The 24,143-nt window shown below is 38.1% G+C and overlaps 1 protein-coding gene across 10 annotated transcripts in view; it reads right to left on the bottom strand.

Moving 5' to 3' along the window:
* LOC105222993 (protein crumbs) overlaps positions 1-24,143 on the bottom strand; it is a 47,030-nt gene that overhangs the window by 5,039 nt on the left and 17,848 nt on the right. For 6 of the 10 annotated variants that reach the window (XM_049448399.1, XM_049448397.1, XM_049448394.1 and 3 more), the window contains 11 exons: positions 12,463-12,606; positions 12,150-12,374; positions 11,077-12,063; positions 6,217-6,648; positions 5,077-5,645; positions 4,980-5,021; positions 2,538-3,082; positions 2,365-2,470; positions 2,229-2,305; positions 565-1,454; positions 304-492 (listed from right to left, as the gene is read on the bottom strand). In XM_049448399.1, the coding sequence (XP_049304356.1) occupies positions 304-492; positions 565-1,454; positions 2,229-2,305; positions 2,365-2,470; positions 2,538-3,082; positions 4,980-5,021; positions 5,077-5,645; positions 6,217-6,648; positions 11,077-12,063; positions 12,150-12,374; positions 12,463-12,606 (4,206 nt within the window). The remainder of the gene's footprint in view (positions 1-303; positions 493-564; positions 1,455-2,228; positions 2,306-2,364; positions 2,471-2,537; positions 3,083-4,979; positions 5,022-5,076; positions 5,646-6,216; positions 6,649-11,076; positions 12,064-12,149; positions 12,375-12,462; positions 12,607-24,143) is intronic. The other 4 variants (XM_049448401.1, XM_029548987.2, XM_049448402.1 and 1 more) reach the window with 3 other exon arrangements.

Raw genomic sequence — 24,143 nt, 5'->3', positions numbered from 1 at the left:
TTGTTGGTTATAAAGTCTTATTATGAATAACAGAAGTTTTCAAGTCTCAAGTTCACTATTAGACTACAGAACCAGGTGGAACCCCCTTTTTACAGAGTTTTAGACAGTAGTTTTCGGGACTATCTCATATATACAACTTAAAAATCAACTTGTTCGATTTGAAATAGTATGGTTTTGACCTCAATAGACAAACAACTTAACCTGAAGCTCTAATCAAGTCCAGTACAAAATAGCTGTAGGTCTTACTGATCCAACTCACATCATTTGTGTATTTAGAAACAATTAATAGGCGTAAATACTTACTTGCTCCCTTTGGTGTGATCTTCTTGGGATCGCTCCCCAAATAGAAGACTTGACCAGTAGGCTCGCGTGTGCGAATAAACATGGAGATATCAAGTATGGAGCGTATGGCACGACGAGCCGAGTCGTTCGTCTCCACAACAACAGCAGAATGTGTGGTGTTCTCGTGGCCAAACGTGGCGGCAGTTATGTCTGGAGGAAAAAAAAAATAAAAGAGTTATGCAAAAATTGGCAATCGCTTAAACCAAATTTAATTTAACCCACTGTATTTGCAGGTGTGTCCGAAGTGCGGCCGCTGACATGTGCACGAGAATGTATGCCACAAATCCGTGCATGCGCCATTCGAATGACACGGATTCGGTATGCATTGCTCGCTGCGCGGACAACCGGCCTGTATATTCGTCAAATTCGTATCTATTTCGTTGCCTTGCTCCTCGGGGAAGATCCACTTGCCGTTAACGACAATATCCTGCATGCAACCGACAAAGCTTGACGGACGATGCGGCAGATGGCGCAGATATGATTTCAGATTCGGTATTGTGCCGCCCAAATACGTGAGCGGGAATGACGGTTGACTGCCATTTGCAGTCTCATATGAACCCACGGGAAAGATGGCTTGCTCATCGTTTGCTGAGAGCACGAGATGCGAAGTATTAATAGCCACGAACACTTTATGCCAATTGCTATCGTTCAATTTGGAGCCGATAAAGACGCCCTCCCATTTATTAAGCAGCGAAGAGTGTAAATTCAGGCGTCCGTTAATCAATTCCAATATATAGCTAACGGGCTCATTGTGTCCGATCGATGTGCCAAAAGCTAGTACACCGTTGGGTAATGTGGTTTTGAATTGTAGATTTATATCATAACCCTCCTCACGTTGCGTCTTCACAGTTATTAAACTGCTCACAACCATTGAAATCGTTGTTGTCTTCTCACAAATATCTCCTTGGAAACCATGTTGACACGTGCAGTTGAAGAGATGTTCGGTTTCGTTGACTAGATATGGCTTGCAGTTGCCACCATTTTGACATGGTGCGCTCAAGCAACCTATCAATGGCACCGAACAATTTTTACCACCGTAATTAGCATCACAATCGCAAGTATAGTCGTTGATTTCATCGATACAGGTGCCGTGTGCGCCACAGGGTTGATACCTTCAGATATGAAAGAAAGAAAGAAAAAATGCATATAAGGGCTAATTATTTATGGTATAGCTGATGCTATATAATTAGGTAGGTGAGTATGCAGACCCTCACAATAAAATAACGTATCAACGAAGTCCAAAATTTTCTTTGTAGAAATTAGATGATACCATCCCTTTGGATTTAAGATGCGGATTAACAGAGCTTCGAGAGAAAAAATTTTGTTATATATAGAAAATATTTTATTTCAAAATTAAGATTTTAGAGTTACGAGCTCGAGCCCATCGGTCTCGCAAACAAATGAAACCAAGGCTTTAATAAACGATTCACAAAGTTACGAGCTGAAACTTTTTGGTCTCGACAGAAGTCGCAAACGATATGTGCTATACTGGCTCCATCTGAGGCATCTCACTTATGGGATGATTAGATATCAAGAACTTTCTTTATTTATGAAGGACACTTACCAAGTGGGTTCACTTAACGAATATTATGGTCTCTTGGACTATTTTATGTGAATCGCTGAGGAACTAAGAACTGTAGAAATGGTTGGTCTTAAGCGAAATATCCCACAAAGCTCATATTAGGTATTCTTTTTCGATTCTTTACCACATTTCGCAAATAATAATTTCCAAATCGTTCGAATGAAAGATTGATTGAAAGTGAGATTTAAAGAACTACGAAGTCTTATTTTTCTTATTTGGAGTAATTTTGCCTGGTGATACCAAGAATACCACAAGCTTTTTCAGCTTTTTCTCTAAAAACCATCACCCATTCTTCAGCACTTACCGGTCGCACTCGTCGATATTGGTCTCGCAATGTCGGTCTTCGAAGCCCGGGTCACAATCGCAGGTATACGTGCCGATCTGGAAATACTTAAAATTTGAAGTACCTTGCTTTGCATAAAACTATTCCTAAAACTTACACCATCGTTACAGGTGCCATGTTTGCCGCACGGATTCATTTCACACTCATTAATATTGATCTCACAATTCTTGCCCATAATACCTGGTACACAAACGCATTCATATCTGAAAACGGTAAATTCAAATAAACATACACCACCTCCTCCTTTCACATGCCTCCATCCAAACTTACCCGCTAGCATTTTGATAGGAGAATTGGCGACTGAAGAACTCTGGCAAATCCATCGTTTGACTTAGCGCATACAATGTAATATTCGAACGTTCCAAACAATTACCGTTATACAAGCACGGATTACTTTCGCATTCATTTATATCGATTTCACAATTCTTGCCCATGTAACCCGGATAACATTTGCAACGGTAATCATTTATATCGTCTATGCAAGCAGCGCCATTTTGACAGGGTTGCGATTCGCATTCGTCGATATTTAACTCACAGAGTTGGCCCTCATAGCCCGTGTTGGCGCAATCGCAACGAAAGCCGCCCAATTCGTCTATACAATGGCCGCCATGTTGACAAGGCGTCGAGATACAGTCATCGATATCGTTCTCACAAAAACGGCCCGTCATGCCGGGTATACAGGAGCAGGTGAAATTATTGATCGTGTCGATGCAAGTCGAACCCTTCGTACAAGGATTGCTGTCGCATTCGTTGATATCGATTTCGCAATTTATACCGGTATAGCCGGGCTGGCAGACACATTCGTAGGCGTTGATCTGGTGAGAGGTCACAAATTTGGGGTTATTAACGGATGTTGTGATTAAATTAGAGTACTACTCGTTAGGGGCAAACATTTTTAGTTAAGTATACGAAATTCTAGGGAGCAGTGATATGAGGGAATTACATACATACAAATACAATTCGAAGATATTGGATTTAATGAGCTATGACAAAATATTAGACTCTCTTCTCACTAAAGTTTGTCTTATAGTTTATATGTACATCGTAATTGTACACGGTTGGCGTCTATTGACTGTAGCCAAATAATAGCATTTTTTATAAAGGGTGATCCATATCGAGGTTCCCTACTTTTTTAAAGAAACTTTAAATTTAATGTGGAAGGATTATTGTCATTCGAAAGAACAGTCTTTTGAAGATGATTCCTTTCAAATGTTGGTCGCGGCTACGTCTCAGATGGTCCATCCATTGAATCCAACTTTCGATACTCATTCGAGCATTTCGATCGGTAACTGGCGAATGTCATGAAATGATGTTTTGCCCCAAGGCCTGAATAAAAGATGGATTGTCCGATCATACTTTATAAATCCTAACAGAAAAATGTCTAACGGTGTGATATCACACTATCCCAAAACGTGAAATTATCTGCTCGCCGAAGTGTTCTCTCAATAAATCCCATAATTGATGCGATATGTGGGAAGTGAAGCCGTCTTGTTGAAAGCAAATGTTGTTGAGATCACGGGCCAACATTTTTGAAGATATATGGACCGATGACTTCACCTTCCCACAAACCACACCCCAACGTTGTTTCTACTGTAGGAAATGACAGATTTTGAACCTCTTCAGGTTGCTCTTCGTTCCAAATGCAGCAATTTTGTATGTTTACATATACATATACCCATTGAGCCAGAAATAGTCCTCAACGCTGAACAAAATTAGGTTACTGAAAAAAACACCTCTACTTGGATCACCCGTTATTAATGTTTGCTCGTTTTATATTTATATATGACGGTAGTCAATTAAAAACCGGTCATTGTTTTTGTAAGCTGGTCTCAAAGACATTTTTGAGCGGACCCCAGTGTTCAGCATTCTCGAAGGAACTAACTATGTATTAGTTCTTTGGCCGGAAAAAAAATTGTCGGTTCTTTTTGACCAAATTGTGGGATATCAATATGTAGCAAATACAGTCATTTGTACAGCCTGACCTTTTCTTGTAAAAATCTGAATGACCTAAATTAGATCAATTTTGTAGAGAAATTGAAAAATCGTTGATTCCCTTAGTACAGGTAGAGAGAAAATAAGGGCACGGAAAGGATATGCGATACAAGCCCCCTGGTGCATCAATTGAAAAAAAAATCTGCAAAAAATTGTTGTAGAGTCTGGGCCGCCCTGAGAAAACCGGGGTCGGGAGGAACTCTTTCCGATATATCCCCTTTCTTGGTCACTACCTTGGAGAAAGTTGGTCGATGTTTGACTGAAATTTAAAGAGATCATATTATTAAGGCCGTATAATGTTGAAATTTTTTCTAGATGGACCGCCGTTGCTCACTTTGTTGAAATCATCATAAGGTGAGTAGTAACCTCAATTCATAACCAATATTAAGTGCTTACAATATTGGTTCTCTATATCTGAAAAGGCTTGTTTAAGGGCGTAGAAAGTCAGCTGTGGACATTTTGGTCCGCGTTTAACTAAGTTTACTGGAAACAGCTTACAAAAAATCAATGGTCATTAAATATTTACAAAGTATTGGATAAGGGGCTTCTTCTAATGTATTATGTAATTAGGAGAGCAGTTAGAAAGAGAAGATTATGACCTAGAGGTACTACAATATTTACAACTACATGCGAATATACATTTGATCGAGTCAAATTACAGGAATGAGCTATATCAGCAACTCACTATTGCTACAAACTTCAAATCTCAACTGGACTCACTTGTCTCAAAATCCGATGTTTTCCATATTTAAAAAAGAACAGCTAAGAACACTTTAGAAACGCGCGGCACAATACAAAACACAGAACACACACTTACCTTATTGTTGCAGGTCGCGCCATTCTGACACGGATGACTCAAGCACTCATCCACATCCGAGTCACAGTGTTTACCCGTAAAACCCGGCGTACAATAGCACTTGTACGAGCCCTCTTCATTCTTACAAATGCCATTACCGCAAATATTCGGATCCAAGGCGCACTCATCCACATCCTTCGTGCACGTACGACCCGTCCAGCCAGACGTACAGCTGCAGGTGTACTCGCCATTCGACAGATCCGTACAGACGCCACCATTGCGACACGGCTGTGCCGAGCAAGCCGTGCAGATCTTATTCTCCGGACAAACGCACTTATTCAACTGACATACCATTGGCTCTTGGCAATTGAGCGCCGTACAAGGTTCGGCTTTCTCGCAGCGATCGCCCGAAAAGCCACCGGCACAATAACAATGTGTACCATTCATCGAACAGGTGCCACCATTCAAACACTTGCCGCCATTGATGCAATTGACTGCGGCGCTGATGGGACTGTTGCCGACGGCGCCGCCGCTACCGGTCAGTGGCACATTCGTCGGACCATCTGTGACGGGCAGTTCGCAGTTGTAACCTGTGGTTGTGGGAGAAAAACGCAATTAGTCAAGCACGTTCGGTGTGTGTGTGTGTGGCGGAAGTGTACAGATATTTTACTAATTTTTTTTTTCAAATTCTCTCTTGTTTTTTAGGGTTAATGCTAACCAAGAGCAATTGTTGTTGTTAACACTAGCAAACCAAACGCCAAATTAACTAGTTTTACGCTCGTTAAATTATTCGGCAGTGGGGACTTAAGTACATTCAAGTGGGCGGGGTGAGTTGGGTAAAAAAATAATAGTAATACGAAAATTGCGAGCAGCACTACATGCATACGTACAGCTAATCATATTTATAACATTCGTGTGTGTGTTTGTAATTATAAATTAAGCTACAAGAACAACAAGTCTACCAATATTACAACTACAATTATAAACGGTAAATAAAACTGTGTTTGAGGTTAAGTATTTGTAGTGACTTTGTACAGGATTGTTTGTTGTTGCTGTTGTTGTTTTTGTTTTTGTTTTTTCTATTGTACATTCTTTGGATATTGTATTTGCATGTATTATATACATAGTATGTGGTATTGTAATTGTTGTAATGTTCCAAACCTGTGTATCCACTAGCACATAAACAAGTAAAATTTGAAGCACTGCCACTACAAGTGCCACCGTTCAAGCAATTATCGGGGGGGCATGCTTTCAATTGAGCCAAATGTGATAATAGCGGATTATGTGTGGTTTTTGTTGTTGCTGTTGTTGTTGTTGTGGTTGCCGTGTTTGTTGCTATATTTCTAGCTGTTGTCATTGTTGCGGTTGTTGTTGTGGTTGTTGGTGCTGTTATGTTCGCTGTCAGTTGTCCTGCAGTAGCAATTGTTGTTGTTGTTGCTGTTGCCGCGGCGGCTGTTGTTTTTGCTGCATTAGCAACCACCAAATTGGCTGGTGGTGGCGCTGCGGTTGTTGTACTTGTTGTTGTGGTCGTCGTGGTTGTTGTTGTTGGTGGTGGCGGTGTTGTCGGTATTGGTAAACAATGGCCAATTGGGCCTAAATTAAGATATTAGTGCCAATTGAAAGGAGATAGTACAAAGTACATGCACCACAATTAGTTTCTATAGAAATTCGTATGTATGTATGTATTTATGTATGCATGTATGGTGTTTGAAGTGTATGGCTTGTTGTTGTTGTTCATGTATGTGTATGACAATGTGTGTTTGTGTGTGATAAGCTTGCAACGTTTCTTGGAGTAAACATGCGAGGAATCTAACAAAATCGTTCACTTGGCTAACGGTAACTAAGTGAGAGTTGTCTGATTTGGGTGCTCTCTTGCATAAAACAGCTGATCTAGAAAAGTGTTAACCTGCAATCCTTATAATTTTTTTTTCCTGAGCCTTCACTGAAAGGTTCTTATAAGTGATTTGGCGACGTGCATTAGAGTGGATTGATTTACAGGCAGCCAAAAAACGGCAAAATATTTTATCGAATATCCCCAAAAAACTAATACGACGTTGAGCAATGCCAAAAGCTAGGTAAGGATCGGGAAGGACCTCTCAGAGCCGTTCGATACCAAACGGGATTTCAGACAAGGCGACTCCCTTTCGTGGGACTTCTTCAATCTACTCTTGGTTAAAACTGAACATTGAAATCGAACTAAATAGAGAATGGACCAACTTCTACAACAGTGTACAGCTGCTGGCGTACGCCGTTGATATTGATATCAATGGCCTCAGCACGTGATTTGATTTTTCCAGAAGAAAGTATAAAGATCGAAGCAAATATCTCCTGTCGTCGCCTGAGCGTCTTGGCTCCCACGTTACTGTTGACACTCATAACTTCGAAGTCGTAGATACTTTCGTCTATTTTGGAAACAGTATTAACACCAAAAACAATGTGAGCAATCCAGAAATCCAACCTAGTATAACTGTTGCCAACAGGTGCTACTTCGGACTGAGTTGGCAATTGAGAAGTAAAGTTCTGTCTCGACGAGAAAGACCAAACTCTATAAGTCACTCCTTATTCCCGTTCTGCTATATGTTGCAGAGGTACGGACGCTGACAACATCTGATGACTTGACGTTACGAGTTTCCGAGAGAAAGGTTCTGCGGAAGATTTATGGTCCTTAGCGCGTCGGCCACGGAGAATATCGCATTCGATGGAACGATGAGATGTACGATGACATTGACATAGTTCAATGAATTAAAAGACAGCGGCTACGCTGGCTAGATCATGTCGTCCGAATGAACGAAAACTCCCCAGCTCTAAAAGCATTCGACGCAGTACCTGCCGTGGGAAGTAGAGGAAGACCTGGCGCCACAGTGCGAAAAGAAGTAACGACTTGCGCACTGCTGTTAAGTCGGCTATAACCGAGTTAGCACTGTCTAGAGTAGTAAAGAAGAAGAAATTTTATGTGAAAGGTACACTCCGCTCCGAAAGGTCAAATGTAGAAAATATCGATAAAAGGATGAAAATCATCGAGTCCGACTGTCATAAAAGCACTGTTTTCATTGCTCTGAAGCTGAACTTGGCACAAAAAATAATTAAGAACCATTTGAATAAGGCTGGATATAAAAAAAGCTCAATGTTTGGATGCCATACTAACGCTTAGAATAGTGAGAAGTTTCCTGTGTGTTTGGTGGGAATGACAGTGATTAATCTACTACGATCTTTTCCCCTACCGTCTGAAGTAAGTATTCGCCGAGAAGTGGCCAGTACAGGACAATTGGTGAGTTATTGGGTCCGGCTATTAGTACAACGCCTGGCCACACACATCGTTAGTGACTTGCCAGCAGCTCCGGGAGCTTGGTTAAGTTGTCTTTTATCTGGCACCAAGTGATTACTCTTTGTTTCTGTCTATAAGGAATGATTTTGAAGGTGAAAAATTCACATCAATAAATGCCTATGAAAATCAATTGTCCCAGATTTTCGCCAGTAGTGACCAATGTTTCTATGAGAGTAGCATATTGAAATTACCTTCAAAAAGGAAACAAGTTATCGAACAAAACGATGCATATTTGATATGCTAAATCAGAAAACTCCGACTTTGTTAAGGTAAAACTTTAATTTAAAGCAAAAGATGGATTTTTTTGCTAGACTTTATGTTTAAAGTTTGAATGAATAAAACGGGCTTTTCATAAAACTATTAAAAATCAATATATAATACGATCGCCTCCAGAAAAACAGTAGACAAAGTTTCAATAAGCTGTCCATTCCTTTAATTCCATTCCCTTTAAGAAAGTAAGCCTTCAATCCTGCCTGGATTTCTCATTTTTACAAATAATTAGCGTTGCCAACTAAGCGAACATTTGTTAGTCTCCTTTTTTCTGTTATACTCAGTTTATATATACATACATAGAACCACCAAGATTTTGGAAATACCTAGCTTTTAATATAAATATACTGATTTAATTCAATTTAAAGCTCTTTGATATACTCTAATACATACATATTTATCGGTATTATTGAATAAAAAATACAACAATTTTGTGTCAAAGCTCTCACAGTATAGCGGGTTTAATTGACGACGGTGTGCTGATGACACGTGCCGATCTTCCAAAATTATTCATTACCTAATCGAAAGCACTATCGCGGTTAGCGGACTTTATGGGAAACTTCGAAACTTCTAAGGAATTTCGATTTGTCTCAAATTTTGTATTTCTAAACAAATTTCGTCTCCAGAGTCGTTGCGAATGTTGGAAAAGGTTGATTCAGTTTTATCAAAATCAGAAGCCTACGATTGGTACAAAACCTTTAAAGGTTCGCCGAATTCATTCCTTCTTATCGACGATCTTCGACTTCTTCTACTGATGAAAATATTAAAAGAGTGAAATATTGTATATTGTGCTTGAAAATCATCGGGCATGTGTTAGAGAGATGGCAAGAGAGCTCGACATCTCTCGCGAGTCCGTTCGAATGATTTTGGCGTTTATTTAGTTCTTGCTCGACTCGTCCCGACAGAACTAAATTTTTTTCAAAAAGGGTACCGTAAACAGGTCTCTTTGAAGATGCTTGATCGTGCGAGTTCTGATCCCACGTTCATGGAAAGCATTATAACTGTCAATGAGACATGGGCTTATGAGTTTGACAAGCAAATCAACGATGATCGAAATGAGGGGGGAAAAAAACGAGCCGAAACCAATCAAAAAACCACGCCAAAGTCCCTCCTAATCAAGATGATTATTGCTTTTTTCGATATTTGTGATTTGGTGCATCATGAATTTGTTCCGGAGAGACAGACGGTCAATAAGGAGTTCTATTTGGCCGTATAGAGGCGTTGGCGTGAGAACAAGAGTCGAAAATGCCCAGAATTGTGGAAGAACAATTCGTGGATTTTATAAGATGATAATGCACCATCGCAGCGAGCAATGATTGCGACCGAATTTATAGCCGGTAACGCAACGAATACCATTGATCAACCACCGTATTCACCAGATTCGGCTCCGTGTGATTTTTTCTTGTTCCCAAACCAAAATTGCCGCTCCGTGGAACCCGTTTTCGGTCGATCGTAGAGGTAAAAGAAAACTCGCTGAAGGAGCTGAAGACTATCCCAAAAATTGCTTAAAAAAAGTGTTTCGAGGACTGAAAAATCGTTGGCATAAGTGTATTACAACTGGTGGAGCTTGCTTTGAAGGCGACAAAATAAATATTGATGAATAATTAAATAGTTTGCGTTTTATTTACAGTTTTCATGTACTTTTTTGTCACAATATAAACGATTTTGAAAGTCATATTTCATCATAATTTTGGATTTTAAGCGATTGGCCTTAACCGTCTTGTTTTTATAAAAATACCTCGTTGCTAAGTTGGTTGTAGAATTGAATTAAATCAGTATAAGAAAAAATAATACATAATATTTAAAAATATTTTTTTAAAACCACCAAAGCAGAAAAAATATATGTATAACTTGCCAAATAACCACATCCATATATACAAATATCAATACAATTTACTTGAAAATACTAAAATAATCAAAAAGCTCTATAACCATAATGCTTGAAGGAATCTATAACAGTACTTATATATTTTCACAATATGATTTTTTTTCGTTTCGTACTTAATTTTAGCTCACAGCGTTTCTTTTTTAACCAATCGGGCGGTATGTAGCGCTTGCGCTTCTCACCCAAGCATTCCCACTGGCTGAGTGCATCATACGATTCGTTGGGCGAGAGGTTAATTTCAGAAGAAGCTTGGCATGCCAGAAGGAATATTTGAAATAACTTTTTTTATATTTCTTACAAGAAAATTACAGCATAGAAGCTTATAGTAAACTACTTAAATAGTTCTAGTATAAAGAAGCGACCTTTAACCCACTTTAACCATACCGTAAACCCTTACAACTAACTTATTTCAAATAAAAATATAATATTTTACTTGCTTAAACTAAACCCACATATTCTGCGCACACCGATGAAATGCGTGCAATGCGTACGAACGAAGGCGTAAAGAAAGACAAATAAACCGCCAACTGGCGAGACTTACCCGTTGTGCCTGGCTTACATATGCATTTCCCTCCAATGCACTCCGAATCGATGGGACACTGCGGACACGGTGGACTCTGCTGGCACAGTTCACCGCTATAGCCTGGCGCGCATTGGCAATAGAAGCCGATCGTCTTATTCACACAGGTGCCGCCGTTCAAACACTGTTGCGTCTTACAGTTCGTTGGCTCCTCGCACGTCTCACCGGCCCAACCATCTGGGCACTGACAGATGAACCAACCGTAGCGATCGTAACAACGACCGCCATGTTTACACGGACTGCCCTCGCATTCGTCGATATTCGTTTGACAATTGGGACCCGTGAAGCCGGTGTCACGGCAATCACATGTGAAGCCATTCACCAAATCCAGGCAACGTCCGTTATTCAGACAAGGTTGCGAAGCGCAATCGTCCACATCATTTTCACAGCGCGCACCCGCATAACCTTTGGCACATTCGCACTCGACTTTCGTCGAACCCGGCGCTACAATGCAAGCGCCATTATTTAAACACGGATTCGGTTGGCAGGCGGGATGTACATTGATTTCCGTTTCACAATTGCGTCCACTGTAATTCGTTGTGCATTTGCACTGATAATCACCGCGTACGTCTTCGGTGCAGTTACCGTTATTCGCACAGGGATTACGAGCACACGGCGAACCGTTATCGATTTGACAGTTCTTACCCGTGTAACGTGGCGTACAACGGCATTCGTAACCATCATTTAATGGTATACACTGACCATGACTCATACATGGATTGTTTGAGCAATAATTATCTTGTCCAAGCATGAGTGTATCATGATCGCCACACGGACCGGTACTCAACGGACAAGGACCGTAAACGACATTCTGCACAGAGCCATTGATGAAGAGCAAACCGGGTCCATCTTGTAGACAACCGCTAAATGAGTTTCCCAATATTAAAATAGCCGCCTCATTGCCGATATCTTGATTAGTCAGAAATTGGCTGTTATACGTGGAATTCGCTGTAATTAAAGTCGGTAAGGTAATGAAGCTTGTTACATAATAGCCACAATGTATGACATGGTGTTACCGTAATGCGTGTACTTACCGAAAACTAACGACGTGCGATCGATGTACAAGTAGAGATTACCATATTCGTACTTGAACTGTAGCGTGTGCCAGTGATTGTCGAGTAAGTGGTAGGGTAGCTTAACATCTAAACGGTTGTTGGGGCCAATCACCGCCGGACCGGCCAGTGAGACTTGCAGAAAATCACTCAGCACAGTGATGACGAAAGAGTTCTTATTATATTGTTGAGCTAAAATTTCACCACCTGTAAGACGGCGGGTTGCAAAGAGATGTGTATTACTTGATGTAAGAAGGATTCGTTCAGAGCGTGTGATTTTTAAAGTCTTACTCACCGCGACAGGAGCGAAAACTTATGGCGGAATGATCCCATATTGGCATCGGTGTGAGCAGTCGCAGGTAGGCCGAACCGTTGAAATATGCCTCCGTACTTGTAACACCGGACGAGGCGGCGTGCACTAATTGAATTAAACCTAGAGCTGCAAAGATAAAAACAAATAACAATTAGCTTTATATATTAAAAGTATAACATAAAACAATTGAAATTAACTATTGTGAACTCTAGCAATCAAAGGGCGTCATTTGAAACTCCAAACGAGAAGGACAGAAACAGGATTGCGACACATAATGTCATACCGAAAATTAATTAACTGTGAAACTTTCATAGTAATTGTAAATAAAGCCTTCCGCCCTTTCCATTTATGATATCACGAACCAAAGTATTCCGCTGTCATATTCAATTCAAAATAAAGTAAGTCAGTATTTCTCTTATTCTTATGAACCTCTATCCTACCTCACGTTGTCTCAACAGAGCAATGAGACTTTAGAAATCAAAGTGGATTCGTGAAACTATTTAAGAAAACGATTTTGATTGGTCGGTTTATGTGGCAGCTATATGTTATAGTGGTATGTTATTCTACCCTGCTGCCTTATTCCATGCCAAATTTCATGAAGATATCATGTCAAATAAAAAAGTTTTTATGCAAGGTCTTTTTTGGTTTTTGATTCTTCAGCTTCAGCTAATCCTGAGCGACTTATTCGCACATGAACCTATTCATAGGTAATGTACACTGCTCAGATTACAAAAATATAAACAAACAAACATTTTATTTAAGGACAAGAAACATTAGAATATCAATATATGGTACTCCAAAGTATAATACGTAGAAAATATGAGAAATTGTTATTTTTTAAGAAGATTCGGAGCTTAAAACCGCTCTATCTAGTGTTTCTTCTCCCAACTTGGCCCCTATAATCTTGTGCCAACGTTTTTTCCAATCCTCGAAACAGTTGTTGAAATCAATTTGGATCGGGGACTATGTAGCTGCGAGAGGTATACTAAAGGGTTGTCCATACACTTCGACTTTTTAAAGAAGAAAACTCTCTACATAAACTTCAAGTTTTGACCTGGGAAATATTTATTATAATTCGAAAGAACATTCTTTGGCATTTATTTTTTGAGGTCTCTCTTTCAAATGTTGACCGCGGCTACGCCTCAGATGGTCCATCCCTTTGTCCAATTTTCGATAACTCGTTCGAGCATTTCGACCGGTAACTTGCGAATGACACATGTGCTGTTATGCTCTAAGGTCTGAATCGAAGCATTGTCCGCATAGACTTTACATTTCACATGCACCCATAGGAAAAAGTCTAACGGTGTGATATCACACGACATTGATGGCCAATAGTCCAAGTGTTTTCTCAATAAATTCATTGATTGATGTGATATGTATCACCGACATAATTTTTGAAGAAATATGAACTGATGATTCCATCGGCTTAACCATACCAAATCGCTGTTTTCTGTCATGAGTGACAGCTCTTGAATGATATCGCTTCGTTTATGCAATGAAGTTTCGAAATCGCGAAATTCTTCTTGAAACTTTCCAAGAGACCGCAGAATGAAGCTATGACGCTTTGTAAGATGGAGCGGCTTCAGTTTTTCACAAGCCGTATTTGGTATGCTTTCAATTTAAGATCTCGCAGTAAAGTGCGTCAAGTCTTTCTATAAGTCGGTCCAAATTGCTGCGAATGGCGCCGAATCGACTCACCGCGATCTTCGTTTACACTCTCTGCTACGGCTGCTATATTTCCATCACTGTCTGTCGAATGTGGTCTATTCGGTCGAATGTTATCCAGTAATAAATGCAGGTTCTCAAAATGGGTGCGAATAGTACACTCAGTGAGCCGATTATGTTGACCGCAAGTTGAGCGAAATAGATTTTTTAAAGTGAATTTTCGTAAGAAAGTTGAACGATTTGTAAAAATTGTTCGAGCGTAAGTCTTCCCATGATGAATTGCCAGATATTACTGAACAGAAATAACATGACAGCTTGACACGAATCACGCGTGATCTAACAAAAAAACGTTATTAAAAAAAGCACCTTTACTTGGATTACCTGTTATATTATATATAGATATATTAGATTCTCTCTGATACTATAACATAAAACTCTAGAATTAATATTTATTGTACAGTTTGAGCCATCATTAGACTTAGGGTTTGATCTAAACACGATTAAACATTTTGGAAAGTAGTTTTTACCCAAATCGTGCTTTCTCTACAATGCAATAATAAACTTCTAAAAGCCTTTTTAAAGTATACTTTTTGAACCCATTCAAACTATTATTATTATTATTACAAACTATTATTGTTATTGTGAATGTTATTAATGAAAATTATTTTAGAGTGGTAGAGTCAAATTTCAGTAATATTATAATTATTTTAAAGTGTGTACGTATCATCTTGTATAGTATTTTATAGCAGCCCATTCAACCTAACCTAACCTAACCTAACCTAACCCCAACCTTTTAAGTGATGTCATTCGCCTCGCTAAAAAGTGACGAGTATTTTTTTTGTAATAAAGTATGTGGGTTATTACATCCCTAATTATTTTCCATATCGATGGAGTTAGCCTCTCTACCTTTAATTTGTTGCTTTTCATTGCTTTTTAGAGAAAAATTAGATGGAATGGGATTTAAGAGAGGCTCCACGCATAATGACACAGTGGCACAACCAATGTGCGAAGTGTCTTTGTGTATGTATGTACGTTAGTAGAAGTGTATATGTTAATACTCATGCAACTACAGATACATACAGACGTTGCCATTTATAGGAAGCACACATTTTAAGCGACCTATTGAACTAAAAAGGTGATAAATGTCAGAGCGACAGAATGTCACATGAAAATCGCATTTACTAAGAGTGCAAAATAAAATAGTGCATTTGACTGACATACAGTACTTACATACATACACATGTGCCCACATAGCAAGTGTTAAGCTTATTGTATAATATATATAGTACGTATATGAGTCAGTGGGTTCGCACTAATGATTTTTCTCTAAAAACCGAGCAGTTTTCTTTTCTATACGAGTTATAGGAATTTTGTTTACGGTCTGAACACTAAAATTAATTCAAATGATTCGAAAATCTATAGGAAACACAGTGGATCATGCAAATAAAATTCGTTATGAGAGTGCTAGAGCTTTTTCAGAATAATAGGTCATTTTTAATCTTCGAGAAGGTACTTAACTGCCTAATTTACTACTTTTAGTATGAAATAAGAAAAAAAGTTTTCTTCATATTTTTAAAAGTTTTATCTTTATAAATAATATACTAAAAATTTAAATCGTCCCTCAAATAGTTTTTGTATAAAGCCTTCTAAAGCATAGCCGTCGCTCAGTTCAATCAGCTTCATCAGTTTTATCAATTTTTCGATTTTTTTACCATAGTTACAACATCTTTACATCTAGTGCAGAATTTGTTTTTAGGCTTCATCCAATGAAAAACCCGGAATGACTGCAGCAGTTCGAATAACAATTACCCGCCTGAAGAACAACAAAGCGGCGGGGGCCGATGGATTGCCAGCCAAGCTGTTCAAATACGGCGACGAAGAACTGATAAGAAGCAGAGTAAGTTTTGCCAACAGGTGCTTCTTCGGACTGAGTAAGAAATTGAGAAGTAAAGTTTTCCCTCGACGAATAAAGACCACATTCTTCGTTGCTCTTAAGTCATAATCCCGCACTGTCTAAAGCAGGTTTTATCTTGAAAACACTCCATATCTCATGGCTTCTTATACGATAGCTTTTTATATTTAGTTGAAAATTGTAGAAAAATATCTGTGTTTCCTTCTTTAGAGAAAAAAAGTACTAAATTTTCTTTTGAAAAATTTTCAAACATTGAAAGGGGATTGGATACGGAGATTAAACATTTGCAATCTGCCGAGAAAATGCCATTCAAAAATCCGCAAAGCGTCAAAATATTCTGCAAAAGCTCTCTAAGAGCTAAACTAATATTTTTATGGTGAAATCTAACAAGTAGAAGCTTTTTCTTAAAAAGTTTGTTATTTTGCATTTATATGGATATCCGCTTTAAGTATATTGACCGCTTGCTGCTCTATTTCTATAGTATTTATTTGTGGTTTACACCACTTTTTTGTTCGATTCGCCAAACCTAGGAGAGTGAAATGGGTGAATGCGACTTTTATACTGCAAATAATTACATATATTAATTATAGAATGTGGCGAGAAAATGCGTTATTATGTAATCCATATTGACATATTGAAATTTGCATATTAAATTAATTAAACAATTATATGTTTGCTTAAAAATGAGTATTATCTATTTATAGCAAATTTTTACCCATATTAAACTATTCCTTTTGTGTTTCTACAAAAAGCACATGTAAAGTAAATAACTGTATATTTTATTTTTAGAATTGAATATTTTTCACCAATTGGCTATTAAGAGCCTGAGTATGCAAATGCCATTGGAATTTTTTTGATAAGAATAGAAAGCCGCACGACTGGGCTACAACAGCTTTTTTTTAGAAAAGAACATGAATATGTATGATTTGCAACTATTTCTGCATGAATTAGTTTTATAATTATATACTGACATTTCAACGAAATATTATTTTTTGCACGTACGAAAGTTGATAGTTCTAAATATGAATGTATGTATATATGTATATGTACATAACAGTTGTTATATGTAATATGTACGACTACTTCTGAAAATTAAATTGCATATATTTACATATGTACGAGTATAATGTGTATTTATACTCGTATACGAATACATATGTATAGTGTATTGTATATATGTTTGGAACATGAAAACTGCCATCGACGGAAGCAGCAAAGCATTGGCCAAAATGTGAAATTTCATTAACCAAAGCAACACCAAACTTCAAAACTACTATATGTGTTATACATATATAGATAAATATATACATACATATGTATGTTCTGTACATATACTCGTATGTGTAAGAAATTAAAAGCAGAAATTAAAAAAATAAAGCTGCAGAAATAATCTCCAAATCACGTTCATAAGCTTATTACGGTAATTTCAAACGGAAATGAACAAAATAAAACCACCGCAAATTAGAACCAAAGAAAGTTTGCAACAATTTTTTGCCTTTTATGCTTTTTTTTGCAATAAAAACGTGTAAATATAGTTAAACACATATGCAAGTGTTTAGAAAAAAGTTTAAACTCTACCTTATACATAACAGCTCAAGTGAAAAGTCCTCGGCCATAGTAAAACACATACTAGTTCCCTTCAAGGGAGATACACTGCTTATAGCGACCCTCTAACTTTTTGATACCATTTTTGTAGGACATTTGTTCTTTGCCGCAAAATAGGAGTCATTTGCGGCGATCCTCGGTCAGTAAAGGAAAATTTCCTACCAGCGAGCATTTTTTTTTTAACTCTGAGGAGAGGAAATAGTCGGAGAATGTGGTGGATGTGGAAGCAATTCGTAGGAATTCATGGATTTTTGCCATCGTTTGCACAAGCTTGTGACACGATAAATTGTCTTGGCGATTAGTCGTTATTGAAGGTCCGACCCTTTTTAAGGTAGTCAATAAAAATTGTACCATGAGCATCCCAAAATACAGTCGCTATAATATTGACAAACGATTGTTCCGTTTTTCCACGCTTTGAAGCGGGTTCAACGTATGCAGTCCACTCGGCTGACTGTCGATTGGACTTCCGAGTGAAAAGATGGAGCCATCTTTCATCCATTGTTATCGACACAAAAATAAAGCTGCTTAAACATCTCCAAACATTGCTCCGAATCATCAACTCGTCGTTCTTTTTTGCTCAAAAGTGAGTTCCCGCCGCATCCACTTCCCACAGAGCTTTCTCATGACCAAATATTTTTTAATGATGTCCGGATGATATCTTTAGAGTGCTTGCTAACTCGAACAACTTCAGTTTACGGTCATCCAAAATTATTTTGTGGACTGTTTTGATGTTTTCGTCGGTAATAACCTCTTTTAGGCGTCCACTGTGTTAGTCGTCTTCGGAGCTCATTTCACTACGACTAAACTTAGCGTACCAATCTTTGATGCTTGATTTCCCTGAGACAGTGTCCGGAATAACGTTAACAGGCCGACAGCTAATAATCTTTCATAAATCTTTGACAATAGCGATCGGACTAGCATTTTGGACATACCGCTTAGGGACCAATGAGACAGAAGGTTATATGAGGTACTGTTGTATAGCAAGGGAATGAAACTCCAAAAGGCAATGATAATAATGATATCTTTATTATTGTGAAGACAGCAAAGGCAACTGACAGAATAAAGTGGAATTCCATTTCCGTGTTGAGGTTATGGACAATATCCGCCATGGAACTCAATTTTCGGCTAGACTAGCTTGAGGTAAATCCCAAGGCGGATATAACTTGTGAAAGAATATGAAAACACATAGCGCAAAAAGTGGAGGCATATTATGGAATTGTCGTTTTTGTAATGGGGAGATCCATTGTGACTTTGACCATGATGGTATCGATGGGTGGAAGTACTATCTGCTACAGTATTTAGCAAGATTTTCTCGATAGCCAGTTTAACTCACCTACCAGCTTGCGGTTCCAACTATTATCAAATATTTCTCTCTGTGCCTTGTCTACATGTCATTAAGTAAGAATGGAAGAAGGCAAATTTATAGGTCTGCAATGTCTGTATGCCAGTTAGGCATATAAGACACACATACTATTTTTAGTAAAACTTGAAAGAAATTGCCAAAAAGACACTTAACCACATAGCCAAAAATTAACTTTCTTCTAAACTTGTTGTTCCGCTTGTGGCTGAGCTCGGCCACTTGCTGTCCACAACTCTCACCGCCTCTGCTTGCACTCATGCCACACGGTGAGTTCAGAGCCATATGTGGAGCAGTGAAATGTGTGCTAAGTTGTGGATAATGTCGTTGTGGATGAATGGAGCGAACCGTGAAACACGAAGTCTAACCTTTAATCGCAACATCACCACAACAATACTCCAATATATACGAGTAGAAAGCAATAGTATGATGAGACGGCCTAACAATGCTAGCGAATTTTAACTAACCTCAAACCGCACCAACTGTGGGTGGGTCAGCGCTGAGCCGCTGAATGCGCGAACAGGGTGCCATTAGATGTATATAGCGGGTGTGAAAGGTATTTTACTCGCATGTATAAGTAATGTGGATTTGTTGCACAAAAACGGCGCCGACGACGGCGGGTCAAACAAGTCAACAACAGAAATCCAATGAATGTATCGAAAGTTGTGTGCTCGTCGACCCAACTGCCCTGCCCTGAATTTACAGCAGAGCCCTCTTGTTCATCCGCATGGCTGTCGTCAAAGCCGACCACTCATTTGCAGCGCCATTATGAGGCCATCGATCAGATTCGCCGTGTTGCCTATTTGTTTGGACGCCGACTCATGTTGGTGGCGTGTCATTTGTCGTTCTCTTGGTTTGCTAAGCCGTTCTACAGCTAAATGGACAAGTTAACAATGCTAATGGAGCGCGTGTTTTTGGACGGACAAACAAATGTCGGCATATATGCGTTTGTGTGTGCGTGTGTAAATGAATGTATATGGGCCTTTGTTGCAAATCTGTTCATCTAATAGCAACGGAAGCTCATTATGCGGCCACAGCAACACATTCGGTTATTAGAGGTATTTACTAAACGTTCGTCTGCACATTAGACGAACGCAGCGTGCTGTTTGTAATGCAGTTCGGCTGATGCTCGCAACTCGCATTTCAAATACATATACGAATAAACATATACTTATATGTATGTATATATATGTATATCTATGATTAATGTTCTAACTTCGGCGTAACGGCATAATTAGTGGGAGACGCATGTAGTTCCTCAGGTAATAAATGCTTCTCAGCTACATGCTGGCTTTGGCTCGGGCTAAAGCTCCGAAGAGCATAATGATTAATCAAAATTGAAGATCTGTTAAGTTGAATTATAGATTTGGTTGCAGAACTTGTGCTCAGAGTGAGTTGTTAAAAAACTCATCGGATCATTAACCTGGAAAGAGTTACTGGAAAAAATTAGAAAATATCCTGAGATATTAAAATGCATTCGACTGGCTTTGGTGGCCAGAAAAGAACTATCAACTATCCAGCATTTCTACCGTTACAACAATGTCAATATTCAAAACTACGAAATTTGGAAAATACCTGATTAATATATTACCGTACCGATCAAGAACAGTCAGGTTAGGCTAAGTTATTTTAAATGGTCGATTCCAAAACAGAACCCACTCGGACAGCTAATAACGCCGGTTCATTTCGATACCTAAATACTCCTAAGAATTGTCCGAAAAGCCTATTAAAAACCACTTTGCGGTTTGGTTCGCTGAAGATATGACTGCCAAGATTTTTTACCCGCAGTCTTCCTAGGCAATGGGGGAGAAAATGCCTCGATATGTCTACCTAATTTTCTTCCGTAAAACTTTGACGGGTAGGTCCGCATATATGCGATTATGATTAACCTGACAGAGCAAGTATGTTGTGCAATGGACTTCCTGCGCTCCGCACTAGGCAAGAAGAATCTCACACTTGCACAGGAGCTAGTTGTTAACCAGAGCCTGCTAAGCTCACACGAAATTCAGAGGTGAAGCACTAGAACGCGATAAGACAACGGCGACCCAACTCGTTGTCAATCCGATGTAATCGAGACAATGTGTTCTCTCCAGCGATCTCATACGCTTTGCAGTTTCCAACGATTTCGCTATGACCCAGGCGAGTCAGATACTTGATACTATCGACACTCCCTAACTAATTTTGAGCGCAGCGTGGTCGAGCTAGCACAAAGTACCCGCACTTTTTAGCAGCTCGAAGTGTTTTTATTTGTAGCATGGATCCTTCCATCAAGTCAAAAGTCCTAAAACCGACTTATTTCATAATACTAAAAATAAAAAATTATCTGTTTCGAATAAATCTGATGAAAATGTTAACACTGAGAAACTAATTTTCGTCCCTTAGCATTCTGTTTCTCAATGTACATCGGTTTTAAGAGATAATATCACATTTTTTAAGGATATGCTGCTGAAGTTATAACTATCTGGCTCTTAGCTTACTTCATATACCATAATAGTCGAGTTCATTGAGTACGTGACTACGATACGCACTCAAGATCAAACTCGGGCTGGTTCATAGTAAACCGAAGTACCTGGATGTTTCCAGCTCAGGTTTTCGTATTATACTGTTGACAGTTAGGTGCGGCAAAACTTTTTTTAGACTGATACAAAATTTGTTTAGGCTGCACTTTGGTAGTCTTAATAATGCTTGAGAGAGAAAAAACTCCCCCTCCAAAATAGGGAGAGAAAACTCCCCCTTCAAACCTTCAAACACTCAACCTCGACGGTAAATTTCAGAACTATGTATATCGGAAACTATTCAAAATTGGAAGACATTGTATAGACATTTTTCAACTTTAACAGCGAGTTAAACTTGTCAAACACCCTGTATATGTGTATAATTATATGAATACATACATATTTGCTTATTGTAAATAAAATTATCATGACCTACATTTATTTAAACAATTGTGATGTGTTTGTAAATGGTCATTACCGATATTTTTAGGTACGAGAATTCAATAAGCAAAAAGCCTAAATTTATAATATTTTTTGAAAATTAATAAATTTTTTTATTTAAACAAATTACTTATGCATTCCACCTGCCAGTTGTGGGTGCTTCAATTCATGAGCATTCCTAAACAAATATAAATGTTGCCTTGATACACATGTATATAAATATGTAAATATGCATGAATGTATATACATATATATGTTTTGAAGTAAGTGTGTATGTTTTTATGTAAATATGTACACATATACTACCTTTAGGTACGACTGTATGTACTTAGTGGCTAAAACGTGCAGCGTTCCGAGTGCCACTTGTTACGCTGAATTTAAGTTGATTGGAAATAGTAAAGCGCTGCCTACGAGCACTGCATCGCAATGATCCGTTAAAGCGGCGTTTCACTATCGGGTCCACAGTTTGGTCATATGCTGACATAATAAACGCACCAAAAAGGGCGAAAGCCACAGCGAAAAAAGAGACCTTTCTGAGGTTCAATAACCAAGAAGAAGTTATTTTATTTAATTTTTTTCTTTAAAGGCTAATACGGAGAAGGCAAAATAAAGAAAGTTATGTGTAGAAGAGTAGATATGTTTGTATGTCAAATTAAAAATTCTTTGCACTTGAAAAAAGGCTTACTCATATTACAACTTTTGGTAAACCAAAGACAATTCTGATAGCATTCGAAACAAATTCGATTATGATATAACTATGCGATAACATTGAGAAATTTAAGACTGAAGTGAAGTACCGCTTATCAGATGTACTATACATATATGTACATATATACATGAATATAAATACATGTATTTTATATACATATACATGTATATATTTTTATTACACTTACCAGCTTTGACGCCGACGGAAGGTCTAGAACATTTAGATTGTTGGGAAATTATCGAAAGTGGCACACGGGTGCATATATGCAAGGGTATATGTATGTATAAAACATATGTATATAACAATGTATGTATATATGTACATATTATATATATATGTATGTATATAGTATATTTGAAGGGAAATGTAGCATGCATTCTTAATAAGAAAATGTAGAGCAAGGCAATTTATATGCCAGATAAAAATAAGTACCATTAAGTAAAAAATCACATTAAGGTGGTCCTTAAAATCAAATTAACAATTGTATTAGTCTAACTTACACTTAATCTGAATTCAAAACAAGAACTATAAAATCCTTTTCAAATACAAAATATTCGTCAGTTTGTATGATAGCTATATGTTATAGTGAACCGATCTGAACAATTTCTTCGTATATTGAATTATTACCTCAGATAATAATCCATGTCGAGTTTGGTGAAGATACCTCGTCAAATGAACAAGTTTTCCATGCAAGTACTTGATTTCGATCGTTCAGTTTGTAGGACAGCTATATGCCATAGTGATCCGTCCGATCTGAACAGTTTTTTCCGAAATTTTATTAATCTCTCAGGCAAAACTTCGTGAAGATATCCCGTCAAATTCACAAACTTTCGGTCCTTGGAGAGAAAGAAGTTGGTAAAATTTCAGCAATTCAGCACCACCCTAATAAGCATAGGTACATCTTTCTAAATACATTAGTATGCATTTATAACTCATAACTTGTTCTGGGAAAGTCAACAGCCTAATGCACATTCTTCCCTTTCTTCTTTAACACTTTTTCGTAACGAAGCTGTGAGCTTAATCTCAATGCTTCTAATAATTGGTGGAAGCTGCATTGTTCTTCGTTGATTTGCTGTTTGATCTAAAAATGTTTTAATGTAATTAGTTGCAGCTAATTTAAATTTTCGAAAGGGCGAACGATGGAGGAGTAATAAATTATGGCTTAATATGTGGTTTTACGAGGGCAGCTTCAAAAATTTATATGCCAAGGAAATGAGAAGTATGAGTAATAAAGATATGAGCTTACATTTAATATCGTATTTAAGTTTGCGTATATACCTCAATGAAAGGAGGCTTGAATGGGTTGAAAGGTACCCCTGGTGGCTGATAAATCTATATGAAAAAAATATTTATTCAAAGTGGAGTTTTAAAATTGTCTAGAGAGTCCAGCACTGTCCGAGGAAAGCTTTTTTGTAATCTATTTAATTTTTAATCATCATCGCTGGTTAATACAAATAATTTGGAGTCTCGAAAATAATA

The sequence above is a fragment of the Bactrocera dorsalis genome, chromosome 2 (assembly GCF_023373825.1).
Source record: "Bactrocera dorsalis isolate Fly_Bdor chromosome 2, ASM2337382v1, whole genome shotgun sequence".
Lineage (NCBI taxonomy): Eukaryota > Metazoa > Arthropoda > Insecta > Diptera > Tephritidae > Bactrocera > Bactrocera dorsalis.
This window is presented reverse-complemented; position numbering and strand designations above follow the sequence as displayed.